Source organism: Notechis scutatus, chromosome 2 (assembly GCF_049901735.1).
Source record: "Notechis scutatus isolate UNSWTSFEM ecotype Mainland chromosome 2, rNotScu1.2, whole genome shotgun sequence".
Taxonomy (NCBI): Eukaryota; Metazoa; Chordata; class Lepidosauria; order Squamata; family Elapidae; genus Notechis; species Notechis scutatus.
The window spans coordinates 230969892-230992760 of NC_142010.1; the positions used below are offsets into that span (position 1 = coordinate 230969892).

A 22869-nucleotide genomic window follows, 5' to 3' on the forward strand; every position below is an offset into this window, starting at 1 on the left:
CAAAATTCAGAAGGGGGAGATTGCTTGTCTTTGTTTTAATAAACAGGATTTGAGTGTTAAACAATTCTTCCATGGAAACCAATGCAGATGTTAAGTTGCTTCTTTTGATTATATTATGTTCCATGTTTTATTACTAACAGATGCCTGGCTCTTAATTACATATCTGAAAAAGACAAAAGTCTATACAGTTTTTCCTTCCTGAAAACATGTTTATACTTTACATAGGCAATCTCTTCAAGTACTGGACTTGTTCTGATAATGGAGATTTTTTTGACCAAGGATTTAATTCCTTCCCCACAGATGTAAATGAGTGTGAATCTGAACCATGCAAGAATGATGGCATTTGCACAGATCTGGTAGCTAACTATTCCTGTGAGTGTCCAGGTGAATTCATGGGGAGAAATTGCCAATATAGTAAGTATACTTTAAATGTATTTCACTCTGATTCTTCTAGTAATACTGATTCTTCTTTTAATACCTATGTGGGTATTAAAAGTGAATATGTTACATCTAAGAAAAAAGATAAAAAAGCACAGTATTTAGATGAAGATAACATATAGCTGGCTGAATCAATACTGTATCTTGCAGCCAGAGTAGATTTATAACTGCCTTTTATAATAACAGCAGCTTTCTCTCCACTATTTTAGTAGAATCATTTTTATAATCAGTTTCAGAGTTCACACAATTCTGCATTTTTTCCTCATCTCTATCTCTTTTTTCTCTGGTGGAGGGAAAATAGATGATAGATAGATAGATAGATAGATAGATAGATAGATAGATAGATAGATAGATAGATAGATAGATAGATAATCATGTTTGGGAAGTTTGTTTATAATATTTATGTATTCATTTTTTAATTCAAGGAAGGAATAAAATAATATTGCTCTTTCATTCTTCTTAATTGTTTTTTCATCATTATTCTTATTTGGAAATGTTAAAAGGAAATAATGGATGGCTCAATGATGAAAATTTATCATTTGTTCTGGTCTTTGGGAACAAGCTTTAAACCTAAAAGAACCAATAATCTGTTGAGAATCATTTTCACTGTATATATGTAGCAAAGAAATGTTAACAAGTAGTCAATCAATCCTGGACTGTAAAGAAGCTAATTGGTTACTACAACTCAACAGCATTGTTTAGAATTTACTCTTAAGTCTATATATGAAAAATTGTTTGCTTAGCAGTGGTAGGTCCAATTTTGTAAGTCTGAGTTTCATGTGTCATCTTTTATTAAAACTGTCAAAGAAATAGGTTTGGTACACATTTTTATATTGTTGAAGGGCAATTGACACCCACACATGATGTATTGGACTATTGGGATACAGTGTATATAAATTATGCTGAGCTATGTAGCAAAACATAAATTTCTTAGAAAATTCTCTTATTCTTATACTTACATTAACTACAGTTACTTATGAGATGAATTTATGATTCATATATAATAAGATGGACAGGTGATGTCAGGTCTGTAGTAGCCACAGAAATATTAAAAATCACATTTTAGAAAAATCAACTATAGACCTTCTGAAACTTTAGTTCCTGAAGTTTTAATATTCATGAGCTGTAAACATAAATTATGGCATATTAAAATGCTAGCTTGTAATCCTAGTACAAGATTGTTCTCAGAGACTGTAACATTAACATAAAAAAGTTCCCTGTTCCTTCACAAATGTTTATAGCATGTCAAATCCCTAATTATGTAATTACAAAAACTATCATTGCATATATTTATAGAAATTGTGTAATTGAAAACTATCAGGTATTTATGTAAATCAATGATTTATCTAATATATAACATAACATACTATATAATAGATTGTACCTGCTTTTAATTAAACCAAGCTTTTTTCACTATAAGCTTAACCTATTTAAACAGTGGTAATTATAAGAATTTGTGCAATTACAAACAGCCAATGTAAGTGTTATGTTATGAGACAGATTTCCTGTTAAGATATCTGTTAACTTCATTTTGTTCTTCCTTTGGAATTAAATTGGGATATCTTCAACTCAGAACATTTTTGAAATTTTGTATACAGTAATTGCTTGTAGGTCACTTGCAAGAAGTGTATATAAACATTTTTCAAACAAATAAGTTTGAAAACTTATCAAACAAATATGTTGTCATGTTATAGCCTATAGCAAATATAACATATATTTGTCTAGCAAATATAACAAGAAACAATACAATATATTGTATATAGAATACATAAAAAGTATAATTGTTTATGGTTCATTGGTTATGATTATACTTTAGAGATAGGAGTAAAAAAAGCTTTTATTACATTCCACATCATACATATGCCAGAGATAAATTCCTGATAACAAGTTTTGCAAATTGTAGTTGTTGACAACTGGAGTTCTGGTGAGAATCAATGTGTTATATTGTTGTGGAGGAACCACATAACTCATACAAATTCTAATAGAAAACCCATCTTTTCATGCATATGTTTTTTTTTTTTGCCTAAATAGGATAAATGTTCATATTTTTTGAGGTTGCACCCTTGTTTACCTACTAACAATTGCTGTCTGCAAATTTCAGAAATGTTCTTTTCATTCAAAGTTGCTATTTTCTCTAATTTAATAGTTAGTATTTTCTTGCTATAAGTCAAGCTTCACCCAAGCTGCTTGATGGTTTTCTACATAGCAATTGTTCTGGGGCTCTAAACGTATTAAACCATTTCTCTGTATTAATGATTCCCTGTCTTAAATAAAGGAGCACATGGCAATTAAAATTATCTTATACCTGAGCCCTTGAAATAGTTATTCACTCAAATCTCATTTGACTAAGCTGTTGAGGATTTGTGAAAGATGATAGGAAAAAAAATCAAACTAGAATCTCCCATCATTGCTGCATATTCTGGTATTAATATGAAAAATATCTACATAATCCTTCCCCTCTTACCCTTTTTTCATATCAATAATTGAGCATTGGATACAACCAAAGAAAATAACAGTCATATAATCACATCTGCTGTAAAACTATGTGTGTGTTAGACAATGGTTGTTTAACAGAGCAAGCTGCATTCAACACCAGCCATATGGTTTGGCAGAGATATTGAACAGGAAGCTGTAGCAAGATAAACATGACTTATAGTTGTGTCTCTGAAGAAAAGTTACCACCAATATCAGAAGCTGGAGAATTCAAGGCTGATAGCATCACTGAAATTCCATCTCATTTGATAGATTACAATTGGCATTTGCTGTGTCCTTGGTTTCTTTCACAATCAACAGGGTGGAAGATGATAGTCAGACATCTGATGAGGAAAACTGAGAATTTTTCCTCAAGTTACAGAAGATGGAAAGCTGAAATAATGCTTCAGCAATGCTAGAGAGAGGTTAAAAGCTACAAATTCTGCATCTTTTCCTTCCCTTTCCTTAGACCCAATAGGAAACAATCCTGTTGCTGATGTACAAGTAAGATTAAATTAACAGTTGTTTTGACTTCTGACATGAGATTGAGAAATATCTTCTGTATTTAGAAACAAACAAAGAGTAAAGCCTTGATTTGAACCTGAGTGGCAAGAAGAAATATTATTATGCAATGGCATGTCTTAATATATGTTCTGTGATATCCAGTTTTGGGGTATAGTTTTGATAGTTTCATTATCATTTTAAATCTGGCTAGCATTCATAATGTTTGTGCAATTCTCCTGAATCTCATCCTTGAAACCTACACTAAACATGTTTTATTTTGCATATTTTTAAAGAAACACAATAATGTAGAAGAATTGATTAATTTTGTGCCATCAAATCAGTACCAGCTCTTAGTGACCAAATAGATTTTTCCCCATGACAATCTATCCCTAACATGGCCTTTTCCAGCAGTATAACCTTCTCCAGAAAACTAGGTTTTTGCATAATGTGCAAATAAGATAATTTGAACCTAATCATTTGTGCCACTAGTTTGAGGATTACTACTATCCATCACTACTTTGTCCATTGTTGGGTTTTTTGGCTTATGTACAAAATACGGATTTATTTCCTTGGGATTAATATGTCAGCTGCTGAATGTGAATAAGAACAAGAACTGGTTTTAAGCTAAGAGCAAATAAAAATAGAAAAAGCTAAGAACATCAATGCACCTCTTTCAAAATCATTATAAAATGCAAATCTTTGTTTCAGTGGGAATTGGTTTCATCAGTCAATGTAGGTGCCATATATCTTGGTAGGACCAAGAGAATATCAAAGCCATGAATGTTAGTGTCTTCTTTTTATTTTTGCCACAGTATTATCATTGGGTAGAATGATATTGTCTTGGCTGATCTACCATTAACATTAATCTTCCATTAAAATGGAGCTTACCATTTTTCACAATTTTAAAAGGGAGAATATAACATTCTGAGACTTTGAGATATTTTAATAAATGCAGCCAAAAATTTTTTAAAGTCACCTCATGAAGAGTAAGGTCTACTAACATAAATTACTAACCAATTTCACTGTCCTATATTTATGTGAAAAAATGTTTCATCCTAGGATATCTTGGAATATGAGTTCATTTCCCATAGGACACTTTGCAAAAATGTTGTAATTTTTCATGGCCCGCAATGTTCTTTTCTTCAGATTGAATGTAAGGCTGCATATCATAAGTGCTGCATGATTGCTATCATCTGAATCACACAGATAATATTCATCTACTTAGATATTCTTTTCCTACAAAGATTAGTAATTTCTTGCCAACCATTACTTCCGAACCTTGTTCGATTTGCCTGAGAATTATCTTTATATGTATGTCAAATACAATTTCACTTCCATAATTTTGCTTTGATCTCTGTAACACCCTGCACTGTTCATCATTTTCATTTGACATAAAAATTCTGCAATTTTATTAGATTTCTTTAAAAAGATGTGTGCATATACATATACATACATACATATTGCAGCTCTTTAATTTATTTAAATAAGAACAATTTGCCTGTATTTCTGCTAAGATTATTATTACACCTCATTTTTAGCACTATATTGTGATTATTTCTAAAAGACATATTCTATATCATATTCCATATGCTGTAAAACTCACATCCCATGGACCAGATGTGTCACATTTTGGTCACACCCACGCCCAGTTTAGCGAAGGAGAAAAAAGTCCCAATACATCGTGTGATGATGCTGTGACGATGCAAGTTTGACATCCCTGTTCTATATTGTCAGCTTTTACTGTAAATTTAATTTTGCTGATATGCTGCGAATAATAATATTCTGCCCACAGAATTAATTGAACCTACAAAGTTCCCTATTTTTCCCCATAATGGCTGATGAAATGATAATATAAAATAGCAATAGCAATTAGAGTTAAATACCACATCACAGTGCTTTATAGTCTTTTCTAAGCAGTTTACAGAGTCAGCATATTGCCCCCAACAATCTGGGTCATTTTGCTGATCTCAGAAAGATGGAAGGCTGAGTCAACCTTGAACCTTGTAAGAATCAAACTGCCAAATTGCAGGCAGCCAGCAGTACTGCATTCATTCTATCCACTGCACCACCACAACTCAAAATAGCTGGGGGAAAAAGTCATCCTTGCACTCTGTATCTTTCCATGATGGTTTTATATGGTTGCTATGAGGAATCTGCATACATGAGTGTGTTAGTATGTCTTCCTTCCTTCCTTCCTTCCTTCCTTCCTTCCTTCCTTCCTTCCTTCCTTCCTTCCTTCCTTCCTTCCTTCCTTCCTTCCTTCCTTCCTTCTTTATCTGTTTTCAATTGCCAACTCTTTTTTTATATTAGGCTTTCGGAATCCTTTGTTTGCTTGCTTTTTTTTTTCTTGCAGTTATTGTTTCAGGATTCTAATGGAAGAAAATATTTGTAAAATCATCTTACCTAATTTGGTAATGGAAGAAAACAACCACCAGGTTCAGAGAACTTCAAGGACTCCACTGTTTTAGGATGTATATGTTTGTGTGTGTATGTATTGTTTGTATATATGTACATCTATACACCTACTCAGATTGGCTTAGTGAGCAAGAGGTTTGGTCTTTTTGATTGATGGTCTAAGGGGCATTTGCTAGATCTACAGTGGTATCTTGGTACTCAACAGCTTTGAAACTCATTGAATTTGGTACTCATTTTGAAGCTAAAATTTTATCCTGGTACTCATCATTTGTTTGGTACTCAATGAACAAGTTAGAACTTGTCAGTGCCAGCTGCCTTGTGACTTCTTATATTATTCCTTATGGGAAAAAATTGGTACTCATTATTTTTGATACTCATCACACTACCTGGAATCAATTAATGATGAATTAATTGTAGATAATATAAATAAAACTAAGTCTGTGGTGAGTTTATTTATTTAATTTAAAACATTTATTATAATAATTGATCTTACACTATATTCTATATGGCTTCCAATTAACAATTTAAATAACTTCAATAACAAAACATAATAAACATTTATTAAAGGCATTAACATTAAAAGCCTGGCAGGCACCAAAGTTAATCTTCCATGTGCAATCCCTTGTTCAATCCATTAATCCAGGGGTCCCCAACCACCGGTCCGCGGACCGGTACCGGTCCATGGAACAAGTCCTACCGGGCCGCTGGCTTGCTGGGCGTCGCCATCTTGTTTTGATGAAAAAGTGCTTCCGGTGAGCTTTTCCGGTAGAAAGCTCACCGGAAGCACTTTTTCATCAAAAACAAGATGGCGGCGCCAGCTGATGTCGGTACCGGGCCGCGCCATAAGAAAGGTTGGGGATACCAGGCCGCGGCGTAAAAAAGGTTGGGGATCACTGCATTAATCCACTTCACCCTATCCCAGCACTTGGTGGAAAACTAGCCTTTAAGCACTTTTTTTGTAATGGGGGGATGGGGAGACTAGGCAGATAGAATTGCATAAGAAGCTCCTTAGCCAATGGACCATAGATTAAAAAGGCTTTGCTGTGAATCTCTATGGTAGTGTTTCCTTATGAACTATCAATTTTATTTAAAAAAGCAAACTGAAAGTAAGTAGCCAGTATAGAAAGGGCTAGATGTCATTGATAATGTTCTAAATAGCTAGTGCAGACCAGGACATTTTATTCTCTTCCTGAAATGTTCCATTTCTGGGTAAGAAACAGCATTAAGCATTCTTGTAACAGATTTCTTAGAAGTTAGATTTGTACATGTGCTAATGGAGAAGTTTAATTTGTATCTGGGGCTAACTGAGTTGCATAAAATAATTAAGGCCAGCAAATAGATTGTGGGCAAAAGATTTTGTTATCTTTTCCATAGAACAATCCCAGGGTGATTCTCCTAGTTCTTTGGACATGCAGGATTACCCAGCTCTATTTTTTTAACTTGTCATCAGAGCTGAAAAAACAAACTTAAGTACTTAAAATACTTGGCCAATTCAATAGCATTACCATTTATTAGCCCTTGGTCTTGTAGCAACAACTATAATATTGGTTTATAATAATTAATAATGTTAATTACCTGATTAAGAATCTCTAAGGCTTTCCTGAAGCAACTGAACACTATAATAGTATCAGGATATCATTTGCATAAAATAAACCAAGCTGTTCCTCTCCACAAATTTACATGCATGTATATCAAAAGTAAAATGCTTCACTAGTAAGTGAAGTTAAAAAGAAGCAAGGATAAAATATTGTCTTGGAGAATTCTTTTGGGATTAGGACATACCTAGAAAGCTGACTTTCCATGTAATATCTAATTCTTAAGGTTGTAGTTAAGGGTTACAACAAGTAATTTGTAAATTGCAAATGATTAATAATAAATACCTTTGAATTGTAGAGTTATTAAGTTTATTCCCTAATTTTACTATAGAAATAGAGTAAAATATAAATCTAAAATCAGCAAAGGCTGCCTTTAGGATTGTTTAGGATTTAGTGATGTATTTTTGTGCTAAATATTATAGTACAAGTCCTTAGTTTACAGTAGAGTACTTCTACATTAGAGGACAAAATTCAAATGTATGCAATTATCTTCTATGAGCATAAGTATATACCTTATACTTAGGCAGCATGCTTTCTGAACTTTCAATAAATGCATTTAGAAGAGGAAAATGTGCTATTTTGGGAAGTTTAAGGAATAGAATCTGCAGTCAATTACCTCTGAATGTGTGCAGAACTGAAGTCAGACCAGTAATTCATGGTTGCCAACTGTTTTACAAGGCTGTCGAGTATTCTCCAAGACGGTTCCCAGAATCATAATCATAAAATTTTATGGTATGATAACGCAGAGCCAATGGAAACCTAATGGAAGGAACCTTCCAATATTTTTGAGCATTCTTGTTTATTCAAGTTGTCTACAGAAAATATTTTAAATGGAGAATATAAAAAGGCCAATAATAGTCCACTGAGATTATGTTTCTTACATGGTTATAATTTGAACCAAGCAAGCTTTTGCAATGCTCATTCCAGACCACCCATAATGATCTTTCATATGGTCAGTGCTTTATGTCTTCCTAATTCTAAACAGCATAACTGTAAATGAACCTGAATCACTCTGTATTTAATTGCACATTGACACGTTTATGCATATCCCTATTAAACATTATAACACTGAAGGTCATCTATAATCAATTGTCAGCTTGCAGTCCGAATATCATGCTATACTAAGCACAGCCAGAGTTGCCTAATTTCACAAAATGAGTTATTGGAAGAAAGAAACCACAGATGTCTCAAACAGATTTGCTTTTTACATGACTGGCATATAAAAACTGCGGAACTGCTGCTGATGTCTTACCAAGCACTATTAACAGGATAGAAAGTTTAAACTGTGATGCCACTGCAAACAACAAAACAACCTCTTTTGTACCATCAAATTGTTCCCAGATTCTAATGATCACATAGATATATTTTTCCCCATGAAGATCCTATCCTTAATTTGTTCTTTAAGGTCTCACAATGATGCATTCATCACCATTATAATTGAATCCATCGACTTTGCTGCTGGTCTTCCTCTTCTCTTTCCTTCTTCCTTTCTCAGCAGAGATGTTCAAAGTGAGTTAATTTATTCCTAGTCTTTTGTGTCTCAAATGAAAATTCTGAGTTGATTTATTCAGTGATCCATTACTTTGTTTTCTTGACACACACACACACACACACACACACACACACACGGTTTTCTCAGGAATCTTCTACATTGAATCTTCACCAAATTCAAAACAGTCAATACTTTTCCTATATCTAATTTTTGCTTTCATAGAGTTTCATAGGGAATACCATGGTTTGCATGATTCTGATATTTGTAGGTCACACATGACAGCATTTGAATATCTTTTCCAAGGCCTTCATGGCTTGTCTACTAGTGCTGATCTTCTGTGAAAAGCAGAAGCTATCTACCATTTCAATACTTTCATTGCCAATTCTAAAACTGTTTATTCTCCTGTTGTCATTATTTTGATCTTCTTTATTTTTAATTGTAGTCCCATTTTCTCACTGTGCTCTTTGATTTTTGGTATTAGGGCTTGCTGATCCTTTGCATTTTCAGCTATCAGGATAGTATCATCGGCATACTGCAGGTTATTGATGGTTTATTCCTCAAACTTTAAAGACGCACTTATCTTCTTCCAATTCCAATTCTTTCCCTTAAGATATATTTATCATATAAATTGAATAAATAAGGGAAGAATATATAACTTTGTTGTACTCCTTTGCTAGCCATGTTCTGTTCACATTGTGGCTTTCTGAATTGTATATGAGTTTATCATGAGGACAATGAAATGTTTTGGGGTTCTCACTTTTTGGAGCACACTCAGAACCACTTTTGACACACCCTTATTTGCAGTAAATTATATTTTTGTTGTACAATTAGAAAAATAGTCACTTAACAGATTTCAATGAATTCATCCACATGATTGTAATTAGATCTACAATATCATACTGCTAAGTATTAGAAGGCATCTTTATGCTAAGAAAACACCTTCTAATACTTGGCAGTATGCTTCAATCTACAACTGAAACAGTTTAAGCAATGTTTGTTAGATTGAAAACAGTTTTCTTAAGCAATTGAAATAAGTTGATATATTATTTTTCTCTAAATATTTCATTGCAACTGGGTTTTGGATTTAATGTGCATGTGCAGCCCGTATAAATTTATGTCCTCAAATATCTGTCTTTAATGTGATTGCCCTTAAATTCCTGATTTTTAATGTAACTGTAAAGTACTTATTTGCTAATTTAATTGGTCACTGATTAGGAAAAGATGGATTTAACAGTTTTTATCAACCTTTGGGTGATTTTTAGCTTGAATTCTAGTGACCTATAAATTCAGTAAGAAATCATTTAATACTGAAAAAGTCTATATTATTAAAGGAAGTAAATAAGTTCTCTACAAGATTTGTGTCTTAATCAACAGTTAAAATAATAAAAAGAGGTCTGAACTTATATTTTCTGTAATATATGCAATCTTAAGAAAAATAAGAATAGAATAATTAAAAGAAGTTATTTCTATAACCTGTGTCAGACAATACTGCATGGCAAAGTTTTGCTTTTACTGTTGTTTCCTAGGCTACACTGTTATTTATTACTATATCATTACTATAGCTTGTAATACAAAGTATCTAGGACTGTGTTCTGGTTTTGATTAATAAATAGTATTTAGAGGACCAGTGCAAAAATACAACAAAATAGGATAAATGTACACACACACACACATAAATACACACATTATATAATAAAATATATAACAAAATGACTGTAAGAAAATTCAGTCTAGGACACAATTCTCTGTGTGCATGCTATGCATGTTCTGTAATGAAAGATAACAGGAAACGTTTCTAACCATATCGTACATATAAACTCTAAGCAGAATTTATTATTATGCTTAGTCACAGAGTCAGTCTGATGTTTAGATTGGATTGGGCATTTTTGTCCTATTTATTTGTTAGCATTATATTTGCTTTGCAATGAAAATTCAAGCTCACTCATATTCTGTAAAATATCACCCAAAACACTATCTTGACTATTTTTTCTTCCTGTTTATATATTCCATATATCTGTTTTCATCTTCCATCTTCAAAACTATAATAACAGGATTCTATGGCTTTAGTTTTGAAAGTTCTTATTTTGTTTTTTGTTTCCCCCCCCCCCTTTCTTTTCAATGCCCCGTCCCCAACTCCCTACACAGAATGCTCTGGACCATTGGGAATGGAAGGAGGAATAATTTCTAACCAACAAATTACTGCATCATCCACCCATCGAGCTCTTTTTGGGCTTCAGAAATGGTATCCCTACTATGCACGACTTAACAAGAAAGGCCTTATAAATGCTTGGACTGCAGCAGAAAATGACAGATGGCCATGGATTCAGGTAACAGATGGAGTTGAGTGCATGGAAAACTATTAGCTTGTATTGCTAATATTGTTTAGTAACTAATATTGTTTAGAGAAGGGATGTCAAACTAGATTTCATTGAGGGCCACATCAGGGTTGTGTTTGACCTCGGGCGGCCAGGTTGGGTGGCCAGGGTGGGCATGGCTAGCTCAATGTCATTCATATCGAGGTGGCCCAAGTGCTCTGCCAGCAAAAACCAGCTCCCGAGCTCCATTTTCAGCTGTGATGGCTTCCTGAACCCCTCTGCCAGTGAAAATGGAGCTCAGGAAGGCCACTTGTTGCGCTCATAAGCTCTGTCTTTTGCTACGACAGCATCCTGCATCCCTCTGCCAGTGAAAATGGAGCTCAGAAGGGCTGCCCATGGCCCTCCCTAGGTCTGTTTTTGTTGGCAGATGCACCATGGGGTCCTTTGTTATTTCCAAGACATCACTGAGGGCCAGATCTAAGGCCCCCCATGGGCCGGATCCAGCCTTGAATTTGACACCCCTGGTTTAGTGCAACTTTTATAGATGTGTAGACCTGCATTGAGATATTTGTGAAGTAGTTTATGTTAAACTATTTCAAATTCCATTTGTTCTCTTCAAGATATAACTATATCTAGATTTTTTTTACTATATAATTATTGACAGAAAAAGAAAAGTATATTTCTTTTTCTTTCTACACCATTGCTTATTTAGCAAAAGATTCCATTTATGTGTAACATTCCTTTTGTAATAAGTATAGTTTCCTTTATAAACTTTCAGGTACATGATACACACCAAGTAAATATGTGATTTATTTTTCTGTTTTCTCCTAAAGAGATGGCTATTGAAGCTACCATTCTAATGTGTATTGCCAGGATGTAATTAGTTGGAACTAAAAAGCTTGTAATTGGCTTGTGATTTAATGGATCACTAATCATGGCATTATAAGCAAATTAAAAGGAAGCTCACTCATATCTAAGTTTAAAATAGTCTGTATAGATTTAGAAATAAATAAAATATTTCCATGTTCAGCACTTACTGCTTCATTAGAAGCACTGAGACATATTGCTTTAATGCAGATGTAAAATAATTTTATATTATCTTATTTTAATATCCACTATTGAGATACAATCATATTTCTGAGTTTTTGTATTACAATTTGCTCTTTATCTCCACAACAGTAGTCTTACTGTTAGTCTCTTTTTCATTATTCCCTATCTAATATGACTGTTAGCTTTTTACAAATACATTTATCAAAGATAAGGGTCTAACAAATGGAATATTTCTGTAATGTATGTAATATCAATATGCTTAAGATATCTGGTTTATATTTTACAACTTCATCAGCTATTTTTCATTATTCAAACCCTGGAAGTAAAAGTTTGACCTAGGCACCACAAAAAGATGGAAACATTTACAGTTCTTAGACACAGATTACCATTCCATTTGTACAGTATATTGTTTGAACCATAATCCAATACAAACCCAGTCTAATACAAATCCAGTCAGGAAACCATGACACCTATATACACAATTGCTGAACTGGGAGTGATGAAGAACAATTACTTGACCCAGGTTTCCAACTGGAAGACATTTTACTTTGTTCTTCCCTTATAAGCAGGACAATGAGTCATCGGTAAAGTATGCTAGATTCTAAAAAAAATAAGCAGGAATGCCAATATTTTCAAAGAAAAACAATAGTTGGGCACAGCTGTGGTAGCAGAGGAATTAACTATTGAGTTAATTCACAAATTCTTATGAATTATTTCAATACTTCTGAGCAAGTTCCTTAGTTTCTAGGTGATATATAGATTTTTTTCACAGTTTTGGTATATTTTGGCTTGTTCAAAACCTGAATAAAATTCTTTGGTGACTTTGAACCAAACCTTCTGACTTTAATTAAGGAATGGAAAATTCTATACTTGTATACAAAAATAGTTTCCTTTTTCATATTAAAAAGTTTTTATAATAAATGACTTAATGATTTTAAAAAAGGAGAAAGAAAAACAGAACTTTAAAAGTTATCTAATTAGTTAAATCTGGATCACAAATAATATGGTCACGCAGATCAACTAGTCATAATTTTCCACATTATGGTGAAATGAATCATTCTTTTATTACCCGGATTAAAAATGCAGTTAATTTGAATTCTAGTGGTCATTTCTAAACTCATAACTATCCAATTAGTTTACAGTGCTTATATACCGTTTTTCAGTACAATTATCAAGGATAACAGTTAAAAGCAGCAGTGACATTAAAAAAAAATGGTACAAAATAGCATCTCCTGTTAAAGTATCCAATATGATGGCAACAATCAACATCCAAAAGTTCTGTTAAACAATGCTATTTGAACAGTATTTCTAAAGCAAATCAAGGTAGACATCATTCAGCCACGGGATGTTAACTTCACAAATAGGGAGAACCTTAAGTAACATGAAAGAGATATATAAAGATGTTGGAGAATGAAACCACCTCATTAAACTTTAGAATTATAGTCAGCACTATACTCAAATTGTATCTAAAAGTGTAGGAAGCCAATACATCTGCCAATATACCATAATCCTTTATTTTTATGCTATAATGGCTTTCTCAGTGGATATCAGTAGATTATTGCAGCTTTTCAGAAATTTGTAAGGCAAAATTTATAAATTATTTTGCATGATATAATGTCAAGATAACAATGGGCTGAATTACCCTAACTAAGGCATCCCAATCAGGATGGGATTACAACCTGCACACTATCTAAAACTGGCCATGATCTTTACTATGATCTCTAAACATCTAGTAGCATACTCCAAGTTTCAGACCTGCTACTTCAGGAAGATTGTTGCCCTGTTTAGAGCCATATGTAATGATCAGTGGAAAAAAAAATACTTCTTTTGGCAAATTTCAGTGAAGTATTTCACTGAGCACCACATTCACCAAAGTCAAGGCATGTCAAATATGGAACAGACAAAATCAGTAGGTAGACCCAACATACACAACACCCCCGCCGCCAAAAAATGTTTGGAGACAAATGAAAGATTGAACTTTCTGATCTAAAGCAACCCTAAAGCAATTTCTCTCCTTCTTTACAAAAGTTACAAACCAAATTTATTATCTCTTCTTCCTCTTTAATAGTAATTGCACTTAGACTTTTATACCACTTCACAATGCTTTACAGTCCTCTCTCAGAAGTTTAGACTCAGCATATGGCCCCCAATAAATTTCTTATTCAATCCTTTTTCAGTCATGAAATCACCATTTCATTTTTTCCACTGTTAGCAAAAAATCCATAAAAGTTTTTATAAAAGTATATATTGTTTTCTCCCTGACCAAACAGCCGGTTTTGCCATCTCTGCTAATTCTGCTATTTTCACGGGGCTCCATTGCGGATATTTCAATATTTCTCCATAATTTGTGCATACAATCTTTCTGCACTTATCATATCTAAATCAATTTTCTGCAAGTGTTTTCTAACTGGCTATCCATAAGTGCCAACAAAAAAAAGTTTTGATTCTATCTCAGTGTTATCCTTTAAAATTATTTGCATCATTATATGTGTTTGTTTCCTTTTTTCTTTTTTATTTCACTTTTTCACAAGTCTTTCATGCATGGTAAAATGTCTCTTCATGTTTTTCACATTTCCAATATTAACTAGTAGTATTTTGATATATCTTAGATAATTTCTCTGGTGTTATACCGAAATATCTCATTTTGTTTTGTAAAAATTATCTTTTAAATTATACCAAAATGTGCATTTTCAGTCTTTTTATCTGCATTATCCCCAACTAATTTATCCCATTCTCTCCCAATATTGTAACTAAAATTTGTAACCCATTTTATCATACAATCTGTAAATGTTTCTCTTCTGTTTCAAATCCCAACAGAAGTTTATACATTTTTGCAATCATGTGCTTGTCATATGTACACAATTCATTTTCAAATTCTATGTTATGTTGTTTAATTCCCATTATCTTTTTATGTATATTATATCTTTCTCTTACATTTCTGTTGGGTTCTTGGTGCTGTCTGAGTGTGGTTGTTTTCTTGAAGACATTTCATTACTGAGCTAATGAGTATGTGTGAGATAGAGTGGGATTTACTGTCTGTTTGTATATAGTAGCTTAGGCTACAAGGCTTGGTTGGGGTATGACTTAACCATAACAATAGCACTTAGACTTATATACTGCCCCACAGTGCTTTATAGCATTCTCTGGACAGTTTACAATACCAGCATATTTGCCCCCAACAACCTGGTCCTTGGAAGAATAGAAGGCTGAGTCAAACTTGAACCCATTAGAATCAAACTCCAGATTGTGGGCAGAGTTAGCCTGCATTCTAACTACTCTGCTGCCAGGGCTTCCTCCTTGAATGTTCCTTTCTTAGGGTATTGTTTTTTTTTCTATGATTGTTATCTAGTGCTATTTTCTGATTATCTGGTGTTGGCTCTGAAGGGAATATGTTCTTGATAATTTATTTCCTTCTTGGGCTTTTGATTATATCTTTTAAATGGTATGTAAATAATGTTTATCTTTGAGTATTTACTTGCCATCAGCCATTTATCCAAATTTCAAGCTTCCAGGATTCCCAGCCACTTTTGGATTTGGCTTGATCTAAAATGTTAACAGTTTCTCTGTCAAATCTGTGGTTGGGTTTGTCCAATTTTGTTGCAAAATTGAGAAGTTTTCATCATATCTTCTGATTGCAAGTTAAGATTCATGAATGCACTCCAATAATATTTGACATATTCTATACTCCATTTCCTGTCCAGTCTAATACATTCCATTTACTGAACAAGTAACTGTGTAAGGTAAGAGGAACAGTAGCATGTAATTGAAAATGATTTTTTTCTTCATTTCTCCAATTTCATCTTCCTAATATTTTGACTAGCAGCATAATATAGCAGAAAGTCAAATGGACAATGTGAGGTTTAGGTTTCCTTTTACAAAAAATCTTGGAAGAATTGCTAGTTCTGTGGCTTTAGGTCTTGTGTCAGACTGGTAGAAAAAACGTAATTTTCCAATAAAAGGATAAATTACATTTGGGAGAATTTTGTAGAGGCTTTATTGTGTGAAGGCAGGCAAGAAAGGGTGTGGAACAAAGCTGGTGTGAGTGTTCATAACCCCCACCAAAAGATTAATATCCAAGAATGCTTTTGCAGAATACCAAAACCTCGTTTGAGTTTGTTCTGATTTTGCTACATACCAAAAGAATTTTTTGCTACTTAGCCATAATAGGAAAAGCCAGAAAAATAGCAAGATACAAAATAAGCTTCTCTCCTTAAACTACACATATTGATCTAGAGGTCATAGGTATAAATCTATTAGTCCCTTAGGCTTCACTGTGGGAAAGTATACACTGATCTCATAATTTTGTCCTTCCTTTTTCCTTTGTGAGTTATTATATCTATTCCTTGCTGATGGTTTGATTTTGGTTTTGGTTTGTAGATTATTGTTGTTGTTGTTCTTTGTGTTTTTGTATAGTTTTGTTTTGTTTTGTTTGGACAAGCAATTTAGGGGCAAGGAATCAGACCGGCACTGTGATATCTATTACCTATTGTATTGTTTTGGAGAAAGTGATTTTTGCATTTGCTCAACTCAATTGCTAATTCTTCCTCACTTCTGATTAAAGCTTACATCCCCAAGGGTATATTGTGCTTAGTATAGCAATTGACTGCTTAGCCTAATGATCCTATTTATCTATTGATTTTCAGTGCTAATGGAAAATTACAAATTTAATTTAGAAAGAGGTTTTTAAATATAGGCAGTTCTCACTTAGTGGCTGTCCAAAGTTATGACAGATCCCCCCAAAGATACTTATGATATGATTTTGAGTTTTGACAAATGATTGAGGTTGGGGCATTTAGCAACTGGTACACATTTATGATCATTTCAATTTGTGATATATATTTTTGCCAGTTTTTGGCATTTATTTTTTGTTTCTGGCAAAAACTGTACATTAGATATGTCTTGCTGTCTTGCTTAACAATAGAAATTTTGGATCCAATTGTGTCTGTAAATCAATGACTAACTGGTACATGGATTTCAACTGCCAAAATTCACCAGCTAGTATTTAACATTTATCTAGATATTCCATAGATTTTAGATATGTCATAAGAATTAGATGACCAGTTCTGTCTTTGCTCCACTAATATTATATGCAAGATTACAAAAATGTCAAGGATGGAAATAACAAAAGAATTTTCAGCAAAAATCTCAAATACTACCGGTACATACATCAGCATTGATATTTTTTCCAAGTAAATGGTGACAACCAAATTGAAAAATTCTAATTGCAGTGCCATATTTTCTCTTGAGACTCATTGAGTTTCATGAGTCTTTTACTGCTTGACTCAGTAAAAGATGCTTCCAAACAAAGTGGTTTCAATTATTAATGAGATGTATACTCCTGCATTTTTACTAAGCAAAGGAAATATATATTTTTGCTTAACATCCATAATTCACTTTGGATAAGGATCATATATTGCCAAGAGTTTGCTTATGGGGTTAGTTTTCTTTTTTCCCTCCAGATGAAGTATTCAGATTCTTAATGTTTCTTTTGACAGTACTATTAGAGTTATAGTAAAAAAAATTGTATATATGCAGGAGTTTTCTTATTTACATGAAAAAAATAAGCCACAGAATACACACAAAAAATCAAAAATCAAAATTAAAGACAGGTCAAAGGGAGTAAAATCACAATCAACTCTCCTTGGCATTTCAAGCAGATTAGTGTTCTTTTTGTCCCTTTAACTAACATTTGTATTTAATTATTTGTTAACACATCACAATTCTTGTATTATGTATTTATTCAGTATGTTTTTATGGCATATTATATCTAGAAACTCTCAAGGTGGCTTCAAAGAGATTCTCACACAAAAGTCACTTTCTGGACAGAACAAAAGTGCAGAAATGAAATACTGCTTATGCAAAACATGTTTCTCTATCAACAAATTAATTCACCTCCCTCATGTAGAATGGCTTTTGTGAAGAAGATACACAGAAGCCATAAGCAAAACATGACCTGAGTCCAGGAAACCAGGAAAAAATGACGGGAAAAAAGAACCCATCAAGATTGCCATTTCTTGACTCTTGCTTAAGAGGAGTATAAGATTGTTTTATTATAGCCTTTATAAATAACATTCTAGTATTTCTTAAAATTTACTATGGGCTTCTATCAAAAAGCCTGATTTCATTTTGTTCAGATTCTCAATCCATTTGTTTGCCCCGACCATTTTTTTTCTGTTCCACAGTGTGTCAGTTGAGTACATATTTCTTCGTGCACAAAATAATATCATACATATTTAACTTGTATATATTTATAATTGTTCTTATCAATATTTTATGTCACAGTTGTCACTTATTCTATTATCCTTAACTTTTAAGTCCTTAACTTTCAATAGTATATGTCAAGTTCATTTTCTTACTCTATCTAACTCATCTATTTATCAGTAACAATATGTTATACTATACTTATATAATTCAATTCTTTACTCTTCTATCCAACCATTCATAAAATAGATTCCAAATTTTATAATAGTCTTTTTCTTCTTGTTCTCAAATCGCCATTGTTGATTTATTCATTTCTGCACATTCCATTATTTTCTTAATTATTTCCTCTTCTGTCAGAATTTTTTCATTTCTCCAATTTTGTGCAAATACAATCCTAGCTGCTGTTAAAATATTAATAATCAAATACGTTATTTCTTTGTTATAACCCTCAGGCAAAATTCCCAATAAAAATGTCTTTGGTTTTAAGTCTACATGTTGTTTTATCATCTTCTCCAGCCACATGTGTATTTTAGCCTAATACTTTTTAGTCTCTGTGCATGTCCACCACATGTGGTAATATGATCCTGGTAACTTCTGGCATTTCCAACACTTCACTGACTTATCTTCAAACATCTTAGCACTTCTCATTGGGGATAGATGCCACCTGTAAAACATCTTATACAAATTCTCTTTATAGGCATTGACATAGTTAATTTACAATTTCTAGATCATAATATCTGCCATTTATCAAGATCTATTCCATATCCAAAATTTTTCCCCCACGCAATCATTGTTTCTTTTACTTGTTCATCCTCTAACTTCACTCCTAATAAATAACCATATAGTTTTTTAATCAACTTCTCATCAGTGCCTGTTAGGATTTTATCTAATTTAGTCAATTCCTTATAAAACCCAGTCATCTTAATGTCTTTTTCATACCTTGTATGTATTTGCAAGTATGAGTACCAATTTATATTTACCCCTTGTAAATCAAATTCTTGCTTTGTTTTGCGCTCACCCTTTTTGTTTAAAATATCATCATATCTGATTATGTGTTCCTTTTTAAATAACTGTGGATATGAAAAGGCTTCTAAAGTTGATAACTAGACTGGTATTTTCAAATAATGATAGTCTCTTATCTTTTCCCATACTGTTAATAAAGCATCTCTAATATAATGTCTCCTAAAATATCCATGTGCCTTACTTTCTTTATACCATAAAAATGCATGCCAATCCAATTGTAAATCATGTCCTTCTAACATTAGTAATCTAATTTTTCAATACAATCCATTCCTTCATCCACATCAATATTGTTGCCTGATAGTATAATTCCCAATTGGGTAATTCAAAACCCACTCTCAACCTTGCTTCCTGTAGTATTATTATCTTGATTCTTGCCTTTTTCCCCCGCCAGATAAATTTCATCATCATTTTATTCAAATCTTAAAAAAAAAAAAAAAGTTCAGTCTTATTGGAATCGTTTGAAATAGGTACAATATTTTTGGCAGTATGTTCATTTTAATTGTCGCTATTCTACCAATTAAGGATAGTTGTAGGTTTTTCCATTTTTCTAGATCTATCACAATCTGTTGTAATCATTACTCTTGCTGTTTGATTATATATCACTTTTAATGCATTCGTATACCTGTCTCCAAAACCCATCTCCCCCAATTGCATCAACATAAACTGCCAATTCACATTATCAAACACTTTCGGTGCATCTAAAAACACTAATGTCATTTGTTTTTCTGAGTGGGTTTCATAATATTCCAAAGTGTTCAATATTATCCTCATATTGTTTCTTATTTGTCTGAATGTATAAAATAGTTTAAATATCTTTTTAATCTTTCTGCCATTATTGAAGCAAATATTTTATAATCAGCATTTAGCAGGGATATTGGTCTGTAGTTTTTTATTTGTTGTGGGTCGGTATCTTCTTTTGGTATAAGTGTAACATATGCTTCTGTTCATTAATCAGGTATTTTATTTATTGTCAAAATTTCATTCAATAGTTTCAGCATTGTAGTAGAAATTGTATCCTGAATTGTCTTATAAAATTCAGCTGGTAGCCCATCCGGGCCAGGAGCTTTTCCAGTATTTTGTCTATTTATTGCTTCTATCAACTCCATTGTTGTTATTTTTTCATCTAACATGGTCTTTACTTCCTCGGGTATTTTTGGTAGTTCTGCCTCTTGTAGATATTGCTGTACTTTATTTTCTGATATTTGTCCTTTGATATATAATTTCTCATAAAATTTCTGTACTATTTTTTTTCTTCATTTTCATAACATAACATGTCATTTTCATCCATTAGTTGTGGTATCCTGTTTGATTCTTTTTCTTTCTTTAATTTGCATGCTAACCATCTCCCTGGTTTATTTGCATTTTCAAAATAATTCTGTTTAGCTCCTCTAATCTTTTGTGCAAGTTCTTCTTTTCCCATTAGTCCAATTTTGTGTTTAATTATATCCATTTGGTTTTTAGTATTTTTATGTTGTGGATATTTTTGTAAATCCTTCTCCAGTTTTTTATACTCTTGTTCTAAAGATTGTTTTTACTGTTATATATACACTAAACTATATACACTAAAGAATATATACACTAAACACTTTTTAGTGTTTACTGTATATATTCTTGTATAGGTTATAATTATCCCTCTGGTATATGCTTTCATAGTGTCCCATACATTTTGTAATGAGGTTTCTCCTGGTTTGTTTTCTTTAAAGAAGAAAGCCAACTCTTTTTCCAGATGTTTAATAAATTCTTTTTCTTTCAAAATTGAATTATTCAAAGTCCATCTTGATCTTTTCTTCTGTCCTTTTCATTTAATCCTTATTGGGTTGGGGTCAGCCCAAATGTTTGTATCAATATTTGCTTCTTGAATATTAGGTATTAAATCTGTTGACATCCAAATCATGTCTATTCTTGACCATGATAAATGTCTGTTTGAGTAGAATGTAAATTGTCTATTTTTGCTATTCAATTCTCTCCAAATATCTTTAATACTCAGCTCCTCCACCATCTTAAAAAAAGATTTAGGTAATATATTTCTTCTTGTTTGTTTTCTGTGTTTTATAGTCCAGTTCAGTATTTACAATTGCATTGAAATCTCCTAGAATGCATATCTTATCATAATCCAGTTCAATTATTTTATTATGTAGATTTTTATAGACTTGGTCTTGCTGGTTATTAGGAGCATAAATTACAATTAAAAGTACTTTTGAGTTATTATCTGTTATTTCAACCATCAATATTCTTCCTTCTTCATCTGCATAGATTTGCTTGGCTTTAATTGTATTTCTGATATATAAGATGACTCCTCTTTTATTTTGTTTTTGGTTTTTTAATAAAATTTTATTTGGGTTTTCACACATACAAAATACAAGTAAAACGTCTTTTTTGAAAATAGCATGGTCCCGGGTTGAACTTCTTTATACAGACAAAAAAATCTATTTCATGCTCCTTTTTGTGTTCTATTCCATATCTTATATTATTCTACATTTTCTATATAGTTTTTCCCCTCTTTTAATTTTCTCAATTTTATTTTGATTATCTCATCTCAATTCAAATCATTATATTTATACTTTTGTCTGTTCTGTTTCAATTTCATATTATCTTTTCTCATTAAACAAATTATACATTCTTATAATACACACTATATTCTTTTTTTAAAAAAAGATTATAGATATATGTAATTATATTCCATTCCATTCCAATTCAGTTCTATCATTAATAATCATTAAAATCTCAACATCTTTAACACTTCTTTTCAATTAAATATCATACTTCCTTAAAGACACATATAATCTCCATAATTATTTTTTCCCTTATTTCTCTTCACATAAGTTTTGTAAATCATTAAATATTCATTTTGTTACATTTATTTATTAACAAGCATTCCACTGAATTACAATAGCTATTTTATCAACATTTTAATCATACATTGTTTCATATTTTCTAAAATTATTTCTGTTTCTAATATATTCTGTTTCAAACATTTTAATCATACATTGTTTCATATTTTCTAAAATTATTTCTGTTTCTAATATAACAATACTATCTTATGTACCTTTGCAGAATCCCTTTTTTCATTAAATTTTCACCCATTATCTATAAATAGGCCCTGTTTCTCTATATTTTGTTTCTGTCCTTTATATCTTCTTTTTCTTTCTTTCTTCTCTCTCATCTTCTCCCTCCCCTTTTTACCCCCTTGTCTCTCTACTTCTAATTCTCTCTTCTGCATTTCCCTCTTCTGTTGCTTTCTGATTTTATACTTATTTTTCACTCTATTTTTTTTTTTTTTTTGGAGTTGTTTTTCCCATCTTAAACTTTCCATTCTTTTCCCCCCTTCCTTCCCCCCCCCCACCTAATATTACTTGTTCATTAA

General features: G+C 32.2%; 1 protein-coding gene across 2 annotated transcripts in view; it reads left to right on the forward strand.

Moving 5' to 3' along the window:
• Positions 1 to 22869, forward strand: part of EDIL3 (EGF like and discoidin domains 3) — a 236944-nt gene that overhangs the window by 143607 nt on the left and 70468 nt on the right. For both annotated transcript variants that reach the window (XM_087958209.1, XM_087958210.1), the window contains 2 exons: positions 301 to 414; positions 11062 to 11243. In XM_087958209.1, coding sequence (XP_087814335.1) covers positions 301 to 414; positions 11062 to 11243 — 296 coding nt within the window. The remainder of the gene's footprint in view (positions 1 to 300; positions 415 to 11061; positions 11244 to 22869) is intronic.